Below are 20,270 nucleotides of genomic sequence, written 5' to 3'. Positions count from 1 at the left end.
AACATTATTCAAAAACAAAAATTATATTATAACAAGAGTAATTTTACATATAACCATAAAGTGCATAAACATCATGTAATCGGAAAAATTTATTATTAAAAATTTAATTTTTATTATGTAAATCTCATATTTTATTCACTTTTTTCAAAATGATTACGCAGCAGTTGTACAATTTATGGTTATAAATATCTTTTCTCTCATAACAATATCAGTGATCTTCAGATGAATGCTATGAGTTATATGAACTGAGAAGCCAAAGTGATCGATCATTGACGACACCACGAGAGATCTTTGAATTGTAATTGTGATCTTTGTAATTGTTCTCTGACATGTGGGTTAGATTCTTTCAATAAATAGATCTAATATGCAAATTATTTAATTGATGAGGCCGTAAAGTATAAAGTTAAAAGTTTGAATTCGGAACCTCTACTTTAATATTATTTAAAATAAATATTATCTGTCTAAAATATTTAAATTGATGAAAATAAATATATTTAATTATTTATATTCTTAATGCGTGCAATGATCTATATGACGTGACTGTCTCTAAGTGAAATTAGACCACTTTATAAATAAGAAAAACTAATAACCTGCCATTAGTTACGGATCAATTGCATCGGTATAATTAGAGATATAATCGATTCAATTTTAAAGAAATTTAAGAATCGAATCGGTATATATTAATTTAAAAATTAATACGGACCACTTCATTATCAAAATTAAAATTTTTTAATTTTTTCAATTTCGAACTAGTCTGAGCCAATTTTTCAGTTTACCATTTACACATGTGACTCTTAAGTTTAACGCAATATGATGTAATGAATTATTGCTCTAAAATTTGAGAGGACAAAACCGAAAGAACCATAGTATAAGAAACGTAACATCATAAAATCGTTTGGGTTTATATAAACAAACAAATGGTCGGAAGTAGCACAACATGATGATGAGATGGTGGAGGTTCAGAGGATCTATTATGGATGGCTTGAGATAATAATTATTTGCCAGACACCATAATTGTGTCTCGTACTTTCTTCCTTATACTAAAAAACTTGGACAATGATGAAGTCACCAACTGCCTTAATTCAATATTAATATACATTCACATTTTAGGGGACAAAGTCATCTGTCATGTATGTTTAACAAGATAAATTGTCAAATTTCCAGTCAATATATATGAGTACTACAGTTATTGACATGTGTAGAGATGAGGAAGATCTGTTATAATTATAGAAAAAAAATTCAAATATCGACACTTTTTATATTAATTGATGTGAAAAATATTTTTACAATAGTGATGTGTTTGGTGTATCAGCGTATAATTAAAAAAGCTTATAAAATATAAATAAGAAAGCAAAAAAGTTTATAAAGTTCTGTTTGAATACAGAAATTGTTTCATCTTATTTTATTATTATAATTTTTTCAAGTTTTCATATAAAATACAATAAATAATTTAACTTTTTTAAACCACAAAATAATAATAATATTAAAAAATAATATTCTAACTAGAAATAGTTTATTCAACTTTTAATTTTGATCTAAAACTATCTTATCTCATCTCACTAAACAAAATATACTTAAGTCTAACTCATTCTTGTTTCATCAGCTACTGGCCTCAATCAAGTTTAATGAGTTTGTGAAAAGTCGAGTCAATTTTATAGTGTCTAGGACTTATGATGCAATGAGGTTGTTTGATTATGATTTTTGACCAACCTTCTTCCAATAAGGTACAGTACTGTTGTCAAGTACTCGTCCATGACCCAGTTTTACTCCAATAATGAGAAGGGATTTGAGAGGTTTTGTGCTTATGGGCTCTAAAATTTGGTAATTAAAGCACCCATGCATGATTGAGCTGAATTGGACATGAACTGCTGTGACTCCCACAGTCCCACGTATTAACCTTTCGGCCTCGTCTCGAATAGAATCTACAGCTAGCCCAAGGTGGTTGGATTCTCAGCCCAAAAATATTCAAAGTCAAAAAGGATATATGCGGGCTCTCTCTCTCTCTCTCTCTCTCTCTCTCTCTCTCTCTCTCTCTCTCTCTCTCTCTCGTTTTACGTGCAAGATTTTAAATAATTAATTGAGGAAGCCTTATAGCTACTTGTAATCGATTATTATGATTATACCATGCTCCAAACACAGCAAACAATGAGAAAATGCACACATCTACATGCTCAAGCATGTGTGCGCAATTATCATACCCTCACTCATCTCCTCCATGCACAAGCTAGCAGACCTTGATCATCTGCATATATATATAGTACTGCACTGTCTTCCCATGTCATGCTGTTTAATTGGTCAAAGTCAAGCAAACTCTAATTTTCTCCTTCCCTCTTTCCTTAAATATCCTTTCCACACTTTCAACTTATTGGCTACATTATCAAAACTAGCAAAATAGAAAATTAGATTTAATAACTCCGTCATCGATCTAAAAGAAAATAATATAGGAGGCCGGTCTCTCACTGACTAATCATTTAGAATTCAATATGCTGTTCTTTTTTAGTTAAATGAATTTCCTAAAACTTTGACTCAAATATTCTTCTTAATAAAGAAAATAAATACATAACATGTGAACCCATTGTAATTAGAAAAACGACGTTTGCAATCCTAGATGGTGGAATCCCCAAGCACACATTTTGATAAAAAGAAAGAAAGAAAGAAAGAAGATAAATATGATACCTATAAGAAAAATTAATTTTTTAATGATATACCTCACTTATTTTCTAAAAGTGTACACGAGATTTACACACCATAAGATTGTATCTAATATTATTCTTGTAATTAAGATTGGAATCCATTTTATCTATAGATATATATAATATTTAATATTATGAGATTTATATGTTGTACTCTATCACTTCAAATCATCGTAAACTTCGTTTGAATATATAAAAAGAGTTGCCCATAAAAAGAAAGTGTACAGGAATCATTGGATGTCAATGGAGTTGTTCAATAGATTCTTGGTGGAGCTTCCAAATGTACGTCAGGGCCATTGCAGAATAAAGACCAAAGAACGCCATGAGATGAGCCGAGGCCAGCAGAGAAAGAGATTCGGCATGAGTGCTTTAAACCGACAGTACGTACTAAAGGATGTGCCTTGAAGATGACAAGCCCACGCATCCGGCCTGCGGCTTCCACTTCAAAAAGTTGCACTTGCCCGCGTCATCTTGGAATTCAATCTCATCCTTTCACATGTCCACTTTACACTTCTTCTTCTTCTTCTTCTTTTCAAAGATCACAAAAATGCATGATCAATGATCTTCCTAAATCACGATCTTTTCTCAAGAGAAAAATAATTAAAGACTTTTTAGTACATTATTATCTGAATTGCTATTCCAAAACGAATTAATGTATATAAAAAATTGATCTTTTATTTGCATGATAAATCAATTTTTAGTATGTAAGCCAAATTATTATAATTCTAAACGATACTCATAAATGGGTACATTTGCAGTTGAGCCAAATCCATTAAACTCGAATGGACTCCTACAATGTGACTATGTGAGCTCGGAAAAAAGAAGAAGAAATTACATAATATATACACAAATTAACACAGAGATGAGACCAGCAGTACGTTAGCTGGCCCTTGGATTGTAGCTACTGCGATTTTGATTGTAGAAGGTACAAAACATTCTTAGGAAAGAACAACGTCAATCAAGACTCCAGGGCTTTGTAGATCACTACGAAACAAGGAAGGATAGCCCGAGGATTAAAAACAGTCAGCTCCTCAAAGTTGGAGTAGATCCCAGCGCAGCCAACGGCAGAATCGTACAATCCACCTGAAACGTTGTCCTCATCATCCACTGGCGTTGCATCGTCCCCCATACGCCTCACCCTCCCGGCAATGACACGGCACACCAGCATGGCCCTGCGGCTGTCCGCACAACGTAGGAAGTCGTGGGCCCTGCCACTGCTTGCAGTGGTGGTACACGTGGTCCCCTTGCACTCCTCTCCCTTACCTTGGAACCCGTGCCTAACGATGGTGCATACTCCACAAGTAGGTATAGAGCTGCACAAGTTGGATGAGCCGCTTGCCCCAAGCGTGCATGTTAAGGTGGTGCAGTGGAATCGGAGGAGCTCGTTCCCGTCAGCGGCGCATCTTGGGTTTTTCTTGTAGCTGTTCAACGCACGAGTCTTGACTGCATCTCGACAGTCCTCAAACCGTTGTATCGTCCTCTGGGTGTTGTGAACCTTCAATATCCGCTCAATCTTGCATATTGAATTGTCCCTTTTGAGCCAGCTTGATTTGAAGATGATCTCCACGATGTTTCGACCCGAATCTTCATGTCCCAGCTCCGATACTGTACCCAAATCAGATGCCTCTCAGGCTCCTTTGATAAAGAAATTCGAAACAACAACAACAATAATAACAACAACAATAATAATAATATTATTATTATTATAATAATAATACGTGATAATGGTGTGGATGAGAGGATAAGAATTTCACTTCACAAATTTGTTTAGAAATGTACTGCCTACTGGAGAGGTCACTTCACTTTAGAATTAGATAGCTGTTTGGGTGTACGAAATGGTCCCTACATCCTTCTTAGCGTCAAAAAAGTTAAAAAATTACCTAGATCACCAAATGGAAGCGGGCTGATTTTGGTCATGCGAGATTCATGGAAAGGGTAGCGCTGCGGCTACCGCTGGTAGCTGGGAGCTACCGCTAGATATAATGTGTATTTTTATTTTTAATTTATATATATATTTAATATTTTTTTAAAAAAATTTATAATATTATTAAAAAATACTTATTTAATCATTAAATAAAAGTATACAAAAAAAAAAGGAAAAAAAGAAGCTAACGGTTGCTCCCCATGGGAGCTAACAGCGGTGGCTCCGCTGTTAAAAAAAGTTAAAAATAAAAACATACGTTATAACTATAGCTCTCAACAGTAACCGTAGCACTACCCTTCCAGTGAAATGCTTTTCCCCCCTGCCTTTATGAAGAGGTTGCGGTGTACAAAATATGTAAGTAATGGAAAAATTACGACGATGTTTACCTTCAAATTATTAAAGAAAAAGAAGATGATATTTTTAATAAATAAATATATATGTATATATATAGCGTTTCTAGCAAGAGAGATTAAATCAACAAATAAAATGATGAAAATATTTTATATTTTTCACCAACTAAATACTATTAATTTATTTATACATAATAGTCCATATATATAGAATATGGTGAATGATATGAAGAATTCTAATATTATTACCAGCATGGCGAAGTGCTTGGTGAAGCTCCAAGCTTTCAACCTTCGGAAAGGCTTCCCCGCACTGAGAGCAAGCACAAATAGTAGTCCTTGGTGTTGGGTACCTGATTTATTTGCTCTATTTTAATCATCCACCATATTTTGATCTTGACAATTAAATCATGATAATATAACCATTGGAGGGGGAAGGGGGAGCTGGGGTACTGAGTACCCAACGCACAATACCTGCTAGGGTCAACGATCATGCGAAACTCATAGCATCCGGAAAGCTTTCGGAATTGCATGCCTCTTGAACCAGACGAGTACGTTGATCCACCGTTGGATCTTGCTGTTGCTGAACTTGATAATGGCCGAGTTGAAGACCCGCCGGCTACAGTTTTCCGCCTCAGTAGCCCAGTTTCCTGAGTACCGACTATGCTGCCCTCTGGCGAGTTATCAGCTCTATGAACAACCCTAGTTTTCCCATGAACTATGTCCCGAAAGCTGCATATGGAGCTGCAAGAAGACCCTAGCTTAGAGTACCCAACGCCGGCGGCGCCGTTCTTTGACGGATCATGCACTCGGGACCCTTCGATCTGTTTGCAGGTGACGAGTTTCTTGATTTGGTCCCATGAAGACGGTGGTTTTTTCTGCTTTTTTCGCTTGTGTTTGGGATATTGTTGTTTTTTAGGCTCAGAGGGCTCTGGTAAGGAAGTTAAAAGCGCCATAAAAGAGCAAAACAGGAAAATAGAAGGCAAGTAAAGCAAAACGATCTGTCTTTAGAGAGAGAGAGAGAGAGAGAGAGGTGCTTTGGAAAGTCGAGCGGGGTGTGATGGCGGTGAGGGATCCGAGAGAGGTAATAAGGAGGCAAAGCGGGCGAGAGCGGTGGGTCTGCTTTTGTTTATTGTTCCATGGAGATGGCCGAGTCTCGCTCTCTACCTCTGCTTAATGTGGATTAACTTAATTCAATCTGTGCTTGCCTTACACACTACGAATTAAGTGCCCATCTTTGGCACCTAATAATCTCAGCTTGATGGTTGACCTTCTGTTGACTGGATGCATGGCTCGATTTATTTAGAGTAAAGTTCATCGTGTGGTTCAGATCTATCCAGGTGCTAATTAATGTCCCACTGCTTTCACGGTAATAGGGCTAAGATTAATCTGTGTTTGGACGTTTAAGATCAAGTCACTCGGGACGTTGTACGTATGTACGTGTTTTTTTGTGGGTACAGCTTAGAACACTAGGGGCTTAGTGTTTCCCAAGCTTACAACTGTACGTTAACTGTCATTACGGGTAAACCAAACCAACGCCATATGCACCCCTTTTGACCATTTTAACATGCATGCCATGCATGTGTACACACATATGTACGTGTATGTCTATATATATATATTGACGTGATATTTTCACGCGATAATGACACGTCATTTAACAACTAATTAATTAAACGGGGATGTTTATAAGCAGGCCGGTGGCAACTTCACCGAAATGATCTCTAAATGGTAAAGTGAAATGTTATTTATCATGTCTATCCTATATATTAACATGTGATTTATTTATTTTATTTAAATACATGTATTTATACGTCAATATATATATTTAATAAAATGATAAAAAAATATATATTGATATGTGGTGTAAGAAATGATAAATAAAATTTTTCAATTGATAAAATATTATGGGTCAGCTAGCTCCGTTTATGTTCATTTTATAAAACAAGAAATGATTTGTACAATTCTAAAATAAATAAGTACTCTAGAATTCACTTTTTACAAAACTTTTATATAAGATTTGTCTATTTAAAACTTAAAAAATATTACAGTTATAAAAAAATTACATAAAATAATAATATAAATTAAGGTGACTTTATGTGATTTATTAGATTTATTTTATAATAAAAATAATTTTATAATATAATAAATCACATCAAATTATATTAATTTATAAAATTATTTTTATATAATGATTAGACTATTTTTCTTAAAACTTTATTACTCTTATAAAATATGGTGGGCACATATATATTTGGGTGGTTTCTGGAACAAAATCACGTGTGAAGGGGGGTCCAGATTCCGAAACGAAGCAAAATGAGCCGATCGAAGAGACCTCATATAAAACAAAAGAGAGAGAATAAGGATCGAGACTCTATACCAATTTTCGTTTTCTACTGCCCCTGATCTCTATCAACTTTGGCAGACGTACAGTCGACGTAGCGTAATGATATTCATGAGCAGTACCCTTTTGATCTGTTTTGGCTGGGCTCAAGATTTGTCCTAACACCCTAATACATTCATCACCAGCCAAAATAAAGTGAAAAAAAATGTAGCCTATTTGGCATTTTGCTATGAATTTTCTAATAAAGTTGTTTGAGATGAAAATAATTATCTATATTTTTTATTAATTTTTTTTAGAGTCTGTGTATTTTTTTCTCCTAACAAAACATGAGTTGAATTATGTGATTCTTGCTGGTTTTGTTCGTGCCCACGTATCAAAACATATAAAATGGTAAGCTCGGAATTAAAAAGGAAGAGGAAGATGATCAGCATCTTACTGCAAGCATGGGATCAGTGGTTAGAACCTCAGATGTCAGACAGGGATTTGGCCAATCATTGCCCTAAAAATAATGGAGATCGATCGGTATGCGTACCCTTCGACTCAGGACCAGATGATCACTCGGTACCTCACCATCCATTATGGAAAGATCACTTCGATCGATCGCAATGATCCATTACGTAGGAATAATGCTAGTACGATCGATTACAATTATTGCATTATTTTCTTAGTCAAACCAAACCATTGTATTATTTCTTGCCTAGCTGTAGCTTCCGATTCATAGCTAGGTTAATGGATTCCTGGCCTAAGATGTGTCGTTGTCTTTGTCTTTGTTCTCTTGTAGCCACGTGATATGTCCCTCCTGTGTTTTATTTTAAAATATATATGAACATTTCTATTTACAGCCGGCGTGGATAAAACACGTAGTCAAATAATTACTTGGTGTAATTTAATTTAAAATAAAAATTTTAAAATTTAAATATTATAAATTAAATATTACCATTTAAATTATATAGATCATGGTATATATGTTATATATATATACATAAAAGGCCGAAGAAGCCCATAGTTTTACACCATCCAGTCATAGGCGCTTGACATGTATAAATTTTAGAAACTGTAAAATAAAATTGGTTGTGGGGTGTCTCCCCTCTCCCCCGATTCCTTTGTTCTCCCCTCCCCTCACCCGTGTATCCTCTTGTCACCCTCTCTCTCTCCTCAATTGAAATCTCTCCGTGTCAACAATTACAACACCGGATTTTCATTTTCCAAATGAAAAGAGAAAACCAACTAAATGCATAAAGGATTGTGGGGAAAGAGATAGAACACTAGATAATAATCTACAATCGTACCTACAGTAAATAAAATGAAAAGCTTACGTGTTTTCTTTTTATTGGATGGTATATCCGAGTTGAAATTTTTCTATATATATATATATATATATATAAAAGGTCGAAGAAGCCCATGCTCCAAGATGAGAGACCCATAAATATAGGGCCCTAAACTATAAAACGAGATGTCATAACAGTTTCAATTCACAATCACAACTTTGTTATTCTTCGGCCCAACGTAGGTTTGGGTACGAACAAAGACCGTGGAACATCATCATTGGCCCGAATCAGCCTTCACGCTTAGGGAAAGGTTAGCCCGAATCAGCCTTCACACTAGGGCTTAAAGTATGTTAAACCCTAGAATCAGGGTTCTGAGGTTTTGGTCCCTCTAATGGCGTTCCTTCAGGACTTTGTATTTATATATGGATACGCTTCCCTCAAGTTTCTTTCAACCAATCCGTAATTTGTTATCCAACAGGAAATAAGTCTGCAGTCGCAGTGAAGTCTTTCGGCTTTCCATTTTAATTGTAATTTGTATCTTTTGTTTTTCATATTCTTCACCATAAGAGTTGATTTTTCTTCAATAAAGAATCGAGATGTCCCAAAATAAGTCTCAAGCCGGCACAATTCAGAACCCTAGAGTGACCTGGGAAGGTTGCAGTGTCTTGCTCGATATCAATGATGGCGACCGTTTGGTTTTTGCTCGTCTCTCGGCCGCTGCGTAAGTCCTATTTTTTCTTTCTTCGTACAAAAGTTGTTTTTCTTTTCCATATAAACTTACTCGGCATCGATAAACACTTGGGTGATTTTGCAGGACACTCAAAATTGGTAATAAGAACTTCTCTCTGCAACCCCTGATTGGCTGTCCTTTCGGTTCTTCTTTTCAAATCGAGAACGGAGACAAAGGGCCGTTTTTGTCTCGCTTTGTTGCCTCCATGGAAGGTTTGTTTGTAATCTGCATTGACTTTCTTACGACTCCAAAGCATGAAGTCGATACCTTTTTACGGTCTTCATCTTAAGTCCTTCACTTGCCACTTTGATGTCGAGTTCTCCAGGGAAAAAAACCTTTTTATATAAGAAAGAACAGATAGCCGCGACGTTTAGGACACGATAAAATGCTCTGTTCTTAAGTTGTCTTATTCTGGAATGAAAGCACCCCATTTTGTCCTCAGATATAGCCACAGCGTATGGTACACGATTGCATGTCTATGACAGTTGATGGTTAAAGAATATGTATTTTGCTCCCTTTTTTTTCCTTCCTCTTCTCAATCAAAACTTTCATTTCACTTCTTTATGGAGAATTCAAGCAGAATGAGAAGTGGCTTATATCCTTTCCTCTCATTTTATTTTGCCATTATATTCTTCTCTCTTCTCCTTACTCTCCTTACTAAGCTCCGAATCATACAACTAGCTATGAATTAGTGGATGCAGTATTGTAGGTATATTTTTTCGTTACTGTAGTCTAGAATTCTATCTCTGTTTTTCATGTTTGTGACGTTTAATATTTTTCTTTTTCTCTTTGTTGCTTATAAATTTCCTCGCATATTTAGCTGTAGGTCCTTGTTCGTTCTTCTGGCCTTATTTTGTACATATTTTTGGTTAAATTTCTTGGCAGGCAATAATGCTCAGGAGAAAGAGGACTTTGAATCACAAGAAATATCCAAAGATAATCGAGCGTTAGTTGATAATAATAAAGCCCAAAGCCTAACCGGTGAAGATATAGATGCAATGAGAAGGTGAGAACATCATGCCAGAAGTTTTCTGCCAATGTTGTTGCTTCATGCTATTACTTCTAGGTTTCTACTGAGGTGAGTTCATACATGTCGCACATAATATAGAAGGATCTTATGATAAACAACCTATAGGGATATCTGCTGAGTGAAAAACCTACTAGTTACAAGTTTTTATTTCGTTTTTTATATTTATCTCAAGAAATGTTGTGTAATGCTTACTATTTTTCTCACAGACAGGGTGCAACAGGCGATGAAATAGTTGATGCTCTTATTGCTAATAGTGCTACATTTGAAAAGAAAACACTTTTCTCACAGGTAATTTAGAGAATGAAATTTTCAAACAGTGTTTATTTAGGAGAAAAGCTGATTTTAGAATGCTTTTTTGTAAGTACTGATTTTGTAATGTTTGTAGGAGAAATATAGGCTTAAGAAGCAGAAGAAGTATGCACCCAAAGTTCTTTTGAGGCGCCCTGTTGCTCGAAGGTATTCACTTTGTTCGAGATATTTTGTTTGCTGACATCACTTTGTTCAAGATATTTTGTGGATTTACATGCTGCCATTCCCTACAAGCATTTCTTTTGAACTCTATGGCTTTACCTTAGGCAAAAGATGAATACCTAGCATTAGTAAATTCCTCCTAACCGTTGAATAACGCCAACAAACTTATGGTAGGCTTTGTGCAATTAAGAGGAGCGAAGCCAAGCTTAACTTATAAAAGACATAGTAACTTATCAAAAAAAAAAACTTATAAAAGACATAGTATTCAAGCTTGACTTGTTATTGACTTCAGCTATGCCTTTTCTCCATTTGATGTTAGTTAAACTCAAGATATGAGCTTAATCTCAAGATTGAGCTAAGCTCATCTAATCTACATTTTGAGCCAAGCCGAGCTTAATCTCTAAGATTGAGCCGAGCCGAGCCAAGCTTTAACGTCGAGCTGCTTGTGAGTTTGATGAGTCAAGCTAATCTACATTCAAGCTTAACCCATTTGAAAAACAAGCTTGAAATTGAGGATTGAGTGGCTTGGTTCATATTCCTCGTAACTGTAGTGGAGTATTTCCTATAAATGGAAGCATAAGTTAATAAACCAGTCAATTATCATAAGTTAATTATCCTAGTGTATTAGGAAATTGAAGAAACATTTTGTGCTTTTTGTTTAGTTGGGATGAGGATATTGGGGACATTGGCATTTATGATTGGGACGATTGGCTCTGTTAATTTCTTTAGAATTATTCATGTTTCAATTAATATTGTTTATCTATCAAAAAAATCTTTAGAATTATTTTGATGACTTAATTTAATTTCTATTTTCTGACTTGTGTTTTTTCCCCAGCATATGTGAGGCATATTTCAAGAAATACCCTGCAAGAATTGGGTAATGATTCATGTTTTTTCCTCATTCACATGATAAAATGAGTGGACTATTTTTGTACCTGAAGTCAATGCCACTAATCTTGAAAGGTAGCTAACCGGACTGATGAAAATTGTGGAATTAGTCTATGAAGCTATGATATATTTTCAATAGGCAATCAAATTAACTTTTCGGATTTCATATTCTGCTCTCCAAAACTATTGTATAAAATGTTATTTTTGTTCTTTTTTAGTTGGAATAGTCCATTGAGAATCTCAAATAACAGCTACAGCACTTGCATATATGAAAAACCTGGGGTTAAAAAATAACTTGTAAAGACCATGTCTTTCATGTTCTTGTCTTATTTTTTACTTCTGTTGATTAATGTGACAGTTAGCTTTCCAAGTTTTTTATTTTGGGGGGGAGGGGGGTGAGGGGTGCTGGGCTTCTCTTCTATACTTCTTGCTATTTATTGTTGTTTTCCTGTGAATCAGATTCTTGCGAGTGGATACATTATCTCTTCTGCTTTCCATGGCTAATGTTTCTGCAAATTCTGATGTTCTCGTAGTGGATATGGTTGGTGGCCTTCTAACTGGTGCTGTGGCAGAACGTTTAGGAGGTTTTTCTCTGCTGATGCTCTTAAATTGGATTTCATTGTCTGGATTTGGAATTTGTGGAATAAGCAAAAGTCTAGATGAATATCAGCCCAAAAGATTTCCTTCTTCTAATTGGATACTCCCCATCAAACCCCCCCCCCCCCCCCCCCCCTTAAAAAAAAAAAAAGAGAAAGAGAAAAGAAAAAAATCTTCGTATCTGTATAGCATGGACTGGAAGTTCTCCCATTAATACATGTAGTTCTTTCATTATCTGGATTTACTTGCATTCATACGTTTACATTTTTAACATCTCACTTTGGTAACATTTCAAAATGCTACTTTTTCCTGATTGCACGGGCTAGAAGTTCTCCCAACATTTGTCTGCATGCTCCATTTTAGAGTTGGATCTATATAGTCTTTGCTGTCTGCAGGAAATTTCTTTGTTCTGGTTGACTCATTTATTGAGGGCTGTTTTTGCATATATTCTTGGTTGTTGAATGATTTATCGGTGTGACAGGCACTGGTTATGTTTGCGGCACATATCTTGGAGTTACACCCTATCCTATGGATATAGTAAGAATATTTAACTTCAGTGATGAAGTTTGTAATAGGTAAATTTGGCTTTGAGTTCTCCCATATCTTGGAGTTGCCATTACTTGTGGTTCTTTTTTCCCCTTATTGGATGCAAAGTTAGCACCATGTTGCTGAGTACTACATTTTTATTTTATTTTTATTAAATTTATTTGGTCCAGGATTGTACGGTCTGCTCTCACTGAGCTCTCGTTAACCCAGACTGTAACTCTTGAACAAATTCACCAGCAGGAAAATGAACTTAACATGGAATGCCTGTCAAATGTAAGTGGCTATGACATATTGCTCATATATTTTGTTTACAGTCCCCTGATTGTGTCATAAGATTGATTTGTGCAGCCTCAAATGTCTTCATCAGTCAGCATGGAAGAAATTTCTCCATCTGAAAAGGAGATCACAGTTCCTGTACCTGAGAATGCCATTTCTCTTGTAAATAAAATGGGCAAATCTACGAAGGCTGGAAATAAGGCTTCTCAACAGGCCATTGAGTTGTGGAAGGAAAATGGTTTCTCTAGGTATCTATACATTTAATCTTTGGCTTATTAGTCGAAGGAAGCATTTAATTGATGGTTCTTTCAAAAACATGCAGCCTAATAATTGCCGCGCCAGAGCTGGATATTTGGAGTCTGCTTCAAGATATTTTGCCGCTTCTATCAAATTCAGCTCCTTTTGCGATTTATCATCAATATCTTCAGGTCAGTCCTCTGAACTCTTGGTATTGATAAATTTTGTACCATATTGTTGGTTCTTTCAGTCACCGGCTTTGGGATGCCGACTCTTGTAATCCAAAAAAAATATTGAGTAACATTTTACTCAGCAGAAGTATGCCAAGGATCTTATAAGCTGCCATGGAATGCTTCACAGGTTGCCCTGTTTGACTCCAGCTTAATGCCAAGCTGTATTCTCATGATGGTGAGCTGCTATCAGAGTTGGAGTAGTTGAGGAAAAGAATTTCCATGATCAACTCCAAAATATGTGGAATAATATTGAAGTGATAATTTTCTTTTTTGATTGCTGAACAAAATTTTATTGAGCATAAATTAGACAAAGGCCCAAGTATACGGGACATATACAAGAGCATTGCTAATTACAGTGATAATTGTGGCACACCAATAATCTCTGTAGATTTTTATATCTGAATGGCTTGAGCAAAGTTTACCAACAGTTCATTTGCAACTATTATGAATGAAATGAGCCTGCAACTTCCTCTCATGAGCATGTAACTCTTGAATTGCTTTATAGTGATTTGGGTTAATAGATTATAGCTACTGCACGCCCTTAATATTGATTTGGTTTCTCATTTCTTAGATGGGCCATTAGCACACATCCTGTGCACACAATTTCTCATTAGTCATCTTAAAACATTAATTTGATTCAGGGATTGGAAGTCATTTACTGAGAGAAGAAGAATCTAAACTACTACTACTGTTTGAATGCAGCCTCTTGCAACTTGCATGCACAACCTGCAGCTTGGGAAAATGGCAATTGGCTTGCAAATTTCAGAACCTTGGTTGCGTGAATATCAGGTATTCTGTTTGGTTTTGATATACATTAGTTTGGTAGTTCTTGTTTTGATCTATATCTATTGTGGATGTGATGAATTAAATATTCATTGTTCAAATCTTCCGGAGCAAAAGAAGTTTTGGAGATTTTGTATGTAGCAAGAATCCATTTTAATATTATAATCTTCATTGCCCAATTCACATAGTTTTTATATGTTGGCGTGGATGGGTGTGTGTGTGTGTGTGTGTGTGTGTGAGAGAGAGAGAGAGAGAGAGAGAGAGAGAGAGTATCACAGGCTAAGTGTGTGATGGCCATAGGACGATGCCACGGCCTAAACAAGCGAAGGATGCAGAATTTTGACTAACATTTAGGTTCTTCCCTTTGGAGTGGGATGTTGCTGCTTTAAGTAAATAGTATCCTACAATTTGTTGTATGTTACTAGTCACCTAGTATTGTGGTAGCGGAAAATATTATGATGTATAGAACCCAGTAAGGGGTCTTTCTTTTAGAAAAACAAGCGAAGGATGCAGAATTTTGACTAACATTTAGGTTCTTCTCTTTGGAGTGGGATGTTGCTGCTTTAAGTAAATAGTATCCTACATTTTGTTGTATGTTACTAGTCACCTAGTATTGTGGTAGCGGAAAATATTATGATGTATAGAACCCAATAAGGTGTCTTTCTTTTAGAATTGTACAATGCTTTCAGGAAAAGATCCATCATTCATCTTGTTTAGTTATTGGTTACGTAGATCCCAGATGCTGTTCTTATGTACGACATGATGCTGAGTTTTACACATTGGCAGCTTCCTCATTTTGTCGCAATGATTGGTGTCTGATATTATCATGCAAGGGAATACGTGGAATGTAGTTCTTCAAATGAGATTAGGAAGCTGCCTTTTGACCTACCTCTTGATATTGACAATTTTGTAGGTGCTTCCATCACGAACTCATCCATGCATGCAAATGAATGCATTTGGCGGATATATCCTTAGCGGGACTAAAATATGTAGCAGCTAATCCCGGCTACAAAGGAAGCTAAATTGCTCAGTTCATGGTCATTTGCCCGTGTTGCTTCGTCACTGGCATGGAAAACATATATCTGTGGAATGTACACTAGCTTCCATCTATTTATTTTCTATAAACTTGCAACTGCTGCATTTTTTTTCTTGCATGGTTGCGTTCTGGTGGACATTCTCTTTGCTAGTTATGGCGGTTTTCAGTTTCAACTTATCATAATGTCCAGCTGCTCCGGTATTTATATTTAGTTGTGCACTTGAATTATCCGGCAATGTACAACACATTTTGTCTCCCCATTTTTCTCCCCTAGGTCTAGTAGTTAGGACCATGTACAATGGAATGATCTGATAATATTCCTTTTTTAGATTTTAGAAACCACGTTAGGTCTGGCTTTGGTTTTTGAAGTTAATGACAGCTCAATTCATGAAGGCTGCCATGTTTCTTGTTCGGCCGGGTTATGTTTGAACAAGATTGCTATTCTCATCTCTCTTTGGGTTTTTCCTTTGATGGGACATTTAGTTCAGATAAACTTGCATTTTATTCGGCATTCACGTTGTTTCAGGATGAATAATTTTACTTATCATCCTTACACATTACACATCATATTTATTTTAATTCTTTATTTCATTTTTTCTATTATAAATATGTGGTGTATAGATGATAAGTAAAACAACTTAATTAGTTTAACAATAATAAAATAAAATAAAAAATATAAAAAATAATATTAAAATATGTAAAGTGTGGTGTAAAATGATGAGTAGTATTATTTCAAAATTGTTGGATCGTGTTACTATACTGTCCAATCTTATTGCTGGATGGGACCATTAATTTATTCTATTTTTAAAATATTTAAAGAATATAAATTTATTAGTGGTAAATTTAAAATATTTAAAGAATATAAATTTATTAGTGGTAAATTTAAAATATTTAAAGAATATAAATTTATTAGTGGTAAAGTAATACTACATATAATTATGGAGTGCACAAGTACCGTACAATTATTTTGAAAAAAAGTGGAGTCTATTATTAGAAAATTAGTTTTTTTTTATTATTTTCGTATTTATTTACTTTTTTTAAAGTGATTATATGACGTTTGCGTAATTCACGATTGTAAATATTATTTTTCTTTCAAAATTGTTTCATACAAAAATTTAAAAAATAAAATAAAATTGGGGAACGAACATAATAGAAACTGGTTTTTTTTTTTTTTTTTTTTTTGTCTCTCTCTTGTTATTCATTTTATTTCTATCCAATCATACTGGTTCCTAGGATTGGGCTCCAACTCTGATAGAGTTGGAAAGTCCAACTCCAAACTCTGACTCCGAAGTTGGGCTGCAACTCCAACGCCGATCAGGAGCAGACTCTAACTTTGATCGGAGTTTTCGAAATTAGAGTTGGAATGTTGGAACATCAGTGCCACAGACAAACAGAGAGAGAGAGAGAGAGAGAGAGAGAGAGAGCTCTGTTAGTCGTTGTTGGCTGCTGTCATCGAACAATAGTATACATGTATTCCTCCAATGCATTTCTTCCTTAAGATGCTCCACAAAAACATGTAACAAGAAATGGGATTGAGAAGAGAGAGAGAGTAAAAACTTGATAGTGAAAGAACAACGCTCAAGATCAGATCTCGAAATAAACATTCACTGTACTTAAAACCAAAACTAATAAAAAAATGAATAAAATTTAAAAAGATGAAAGTTGAGTCGCTGACAAAAAGAGCAAAGTTGAAAACTCAAAAAGACTAATATTAGTGACTCAGTCCATCACTCTTCACGAAGTCCTAGAATAAAAATAAAATAAAATAAAATAAACTCAATAAAGCAAAAAATTGACACTGATTTGATTCATTTGAAAAATAAAAACTCTACAAGAATATCTACGTAGACTCTCACTAGTCTCTACAGCATCCCATGAAAGAAAAATTCGAAAAAAGTAAAGGACGGTGAACTAAAAATTGAACCCAAATGTAAACATAAAAAAGCAATAGAGACTCTTTATCAGATAAATAGAAGACAGGTGGATTGATAGTGATAGAACAGACATAGACAGATATACTGAGATGGTAAAAAAAATACACTAAAAGTAAGATGAATTTTTCTTTTTTCAGAGAAGCAATAAAAAATGCAACAGAATTTTGTTTTTTGGTTCTTTAAGTCAGAGTTCATTACAACTCCGATTCTGAATTCCGAGAATTCCGATGGATGGAGCCTTATTAGAATTCAGCCGAAGTTGGAATTTCAAAATTTTTGCCAACCCTAGATCATAGCTTGTTCATTCGATTTTGCTATGAAATTAAATAATTAATTAATTTTATAAATGGCCGCAACGAAATAAGAAAAACACATTAAAATTTTTTTTAAAAAAAAAAACCACATTTTGGGGATTAGGTAAAAACAAGTGGAAACTGGACCAATTTGCGAGAAGATAAGGTGGTCTTGTGAGGAAGGAAAAATATAGTTGCAAGCATAATTATGCACTAATCTGTGCATTAATGTGATGTGATTGGTCAAAAAGTAGATTTTATTGAAAATAATGTTAGTTTAAATTTTAAGTATGAATGAATCAGTATTGGTACACAGATTAGTACGCGATTGTGCTTGTATATAGCAAAATTCTATAAGGAAATACCAGACCAATTCGGGATTAGAAGTTTTATCTAAGTTTCTACAAAGTTAAAAAAAAATAAAGATCAACATAAAAAAAAAAAAAAAATATTCGTACATAATTTATAAATATTAAATGTAGACTGCTGTATCTTTCTTTCTTCCATTTTAAATTCTAGAATTTAAATAAATTCCTCATGTGCCGTAAAATATCCCCTAGCTAAGATAAACCAAGTCCGGCCCATTAAAAGGCCTCGTTAGAAGACAACAAAAGGAGAAATGAAGAAGAGATAAAGCGGAGACAATGAGGGGAACAAATAAAAAGAAGATATCCAAAAGAAAAGAAGGTGGTGACGGAAAGGAAATGAAAAATGAAAAATAGAGAAAAACAAGTTAAGCACGCAAGTGAGGAGTGAAATAAAGCTATCATTCTTCATCACTCTTAAGGCCAAGTTAGAAAGGATTATGACTGAACGAGAAATGGGTCTTCTTCTTGAACTTTTATAGATTCTTCAACCTCAAGATAATATCTCTAGAGAGAATATCTCCTTTAGAAAATTACTATCCAACTTCTATTGTATAGCGAGGATGAGAGATCATGAGAGATTGTAAAACAATTATATTATAGTAAATTTATCTTCCAAATGACCAATAGACATAGGTATTATGTCGAATCACATAAATCTATTTATTTTTATCTCTTTTATTCTTTATTCCATGGATGTGACCGTACTATATAATTGCACTAGTTTGTTACCAGAAACTCCAAACCACGCCGATTGAGACCTAACATGTCACCGTAGGTCAAGAAAGACTTTTTATCCTATTTCGGCATGTTGTGCAATTTTTTGGCATTAACAAGTGATTTGATAGATTTTATGAGAATAAGAATCGAAGAACATGAATAATAAATTCACTAAAAAATACGAAGAAAAGTGAATTATTTAGTCCTGTTAGTACATGAACCAACCTCCAGAAAATACAAATCCATTTGTTTTTGTTGCACCGATTGTCAAGACCGAGTGCTAGAATGGGAAGCTTCCGCCCTTGAAATTTTCCTGAATCTTGTGGACCATTGCCGGGTCACAATCTCGTATCTTTTAGAGTTTTAATGGATAGGTCACATCGTATGATGTTTCACTCGGAGTTGGGACACTTTCTAAATATATGTCAAGGGCTCCATATGTCAATGTGATATCAGGTCTATAATGGAGGAAGTTTTAAAAATTATTAGTAGTTTTAAAAATTTAAAAATCAATGGGTCGATTTATTACCGAATCGAAAACTTTTAATTACTAATTTATTAGTATCTAATTATATTAGTATAGTATAAGTAGTGCCTAACTTATTAGTGAGATTAATAATAAAATTAAAACAGTATAAATAATGTTTAACTTATATCAAATGTTATATTAATTTTATGTTATAAGATTAATAGATTAAAATTTTATGTTATATTAATTAGTAGTCTAACATATAATATATATAATAAAATATAAAATATATATATATACCCATTCAGTTCAGTTCAAACCAATTTTTAAAATATGAAAATTGATTTAAAATCAATTTTGATTTTTATGAACAAGTACCGAACCAAACCCAAAACTGTTCGGTCCAGCCCAATTGATTCATCCGATTTTTTATTTACACCCCTGAGCAGAGGACTTGATGCTTGAATGTCCCACACTGTCTTATATTTGAGACAAGTGCAGGTTTTGTCGAGGGAAAATAATTGTTGGGATTGCATCTATTTAATCTTGAACTTGCCTGACGCATAAGATTAACCAAATTTATGTAAAATATTGTTTGTAAATAATTTTCCATATTTTGAATCATTATACAACATGCAGAATCTGAAAAACTCGATTGAGCTGTTTGAGCATCCTCATCTTTTCTTTCCTCACTCTCGTTTGTTTTGCGCTCTTAGGCCGACACCGACCTATTACCCAATACCCCCGCCCCAAGTTGCAGCTAGTTTTTCCATTCTAAAGATTTTATGTTGATTTAGGAAAATAAAAATTAAATCTGGTATGCGGTGTGTAGAAATAATAAATAGAATTTTTTTTTTTTTAAAACAATGAGTCTTCCGACCAAAAGCTATATCAATAAATTTAGAAAAGCTTTCGAAACCTACGAATGCTTCCAACCCACTTTCGACGACCAAACTTACATGCATCAGCCAGCTGGTACGCCTCCCAACCCTCCAACGCACGCGATAACATTAACAAAATCACCTTTTAATATTTTATCCTCATCCCCAATCATTCGCGAGTTGCATCTGTCAACAAATCATCAAA

General features: G+C 34.6%; 2 protein-coding genes across 5 annotated transcripts; one reads left to right on the top strand and one right to left on the bottom strand.

The window, feature by feature from the left end:
- Positions 1-3,387: 3,387 nt before the first annotated feature.
- Positions 3,388-6,183, bottom strand: LOC122319408. Its single transcript, XM_043137471.1, has 3 exons — positions 5,439-6,183; positions 5,217-5,317; positions 3,388-4,298 (listed from the first exon to the last, which is right to left on the bottom strand). Exons 1-3 carry the CDS (start codon positions 5,918-5,920, stop codon positions 3,652-3,654), a joined length of 1,230 nt encoding a protein of 409 aa, XP_042993405.1. The 5' UTR covers positions 5,921-6,183; the 3' UTR covers positions 3,388-3,651.
- A 2,692-nt stretch (positions 6,184-8,875) lies between these two features.
- LOC122319243 (tRNA (adenine(58)-N(1))-methyltransferase non-catalytic subunit trm6) lies at positions 8,876-15,814 on the top strand. 4 transcript variants are annotated; one of them, XM_043137220.1, is made up of 14 exons: positions 8,878-9,297; positions 9,391-9,518; positions 10,192-10,312; positions 10,543-10,624; positions 10,722-10,792; positions 11,643-11,684; positions 12,155-12,279; positions 12,774-12,867; positions 13,009-13,111; positions 13,187-13,362; positions 13,437-13,542; positions 13,712-13,759; positions 14,287-14,373; positions 15,281-15,814. In XM_043137220.1, the coding sequence occupies exons 1-14, from the start codon at positions 9,173-9,175 to the stop codon at positions 15,365-15,367; spliced, it is 1,395 nt and encodes a 464-aa protein (XP_042993154.1). In that variant the 5' UTR covers positions 8,878-9,172; the 3' UTR covers positions 15,368-15,814. The 4 variants fall into 4 exon arrangements, 3 of the variants coding, with proteins under 3 accessions (XP_042993155.1, XP_042993154.1, XP_042993156.1); XR_006245040.1 differs by having other exon boundaries at positions 8,879-9,297; positions 13,668-13,759; positions 15,281-15,337; XM_043137221.1 differs by lacking the exon at positions 11,643-11,684 and having other exon boundaries at positions 8,876-9,297.
- The last annotated feature ends 4,456 nt before the right edge of the window (positions 15,815-20,270 follow it).

This window comes from Carya illinoinensis, chromosome 8 (assembly GCF_018687715.1).
Source record: "Carya illinoinensis cultivar Pawnee chromosome 8, C.illinoinensisPawnee_v1, whole genome shotgun sequence".
In the NCBI taxonomy this organism is placed as follows: Eukaryota; Viridiplantae; Streptophyta; class Magnoliopsida; order Fagales; family Juglandaceae; genus Carya; species Carya illinoinensis.
Note: the sequence above shows the minus strand (reverse complement) of the source record. Positions and strands in the feature narration are given on the sequence as shown.

Bases quoted from the DNA above. Each gene is read 5' to 3' on its own strand.
- LOC122319408 (XM_043137471.1), bottom strand. From the start codon at position 5,920: ATGGCGCTTTTAACTTCCTTACCAGAGCCCTCTGAGCCTAAAAAACAA. The intron at 5,318-5,438 runs GTATTGTGCGTT...CAAATAAATCAG, and splicing joins ATGATCGTTGACCCTAGCAG to GTACCCAACACCAAGGACTA. The intron at 4,299-5,216 runs GTAATAATATTA...ATTTGGGTACAG, and splicing joins CCAAGCACTTCGCCATGCTG to TATCGGAGCTGGGACATGAA.
- LOC122319243 (XM_043137220.1), top strand. From the start codon at position 9,173: ATGTCCCAAAATAAGTCTCAAGCCGGCACAATTCAGAACCCTAGAGTG. The intron at 9,298-9,390 runs GTAAGTCCTATT...GTGATTTTGCAG, and splicing joins GCTCGTCTCTCGGCCGCTGC to GACACTCAAAATTGGTAATA. The intron at 12,868-13,008 runs GTAAATTTGGCT...TATTTGGTCCAG, and splicing joins AGTGATGAAGTTTGTAATAG to GATTGTACGGTCTGCTCTCA.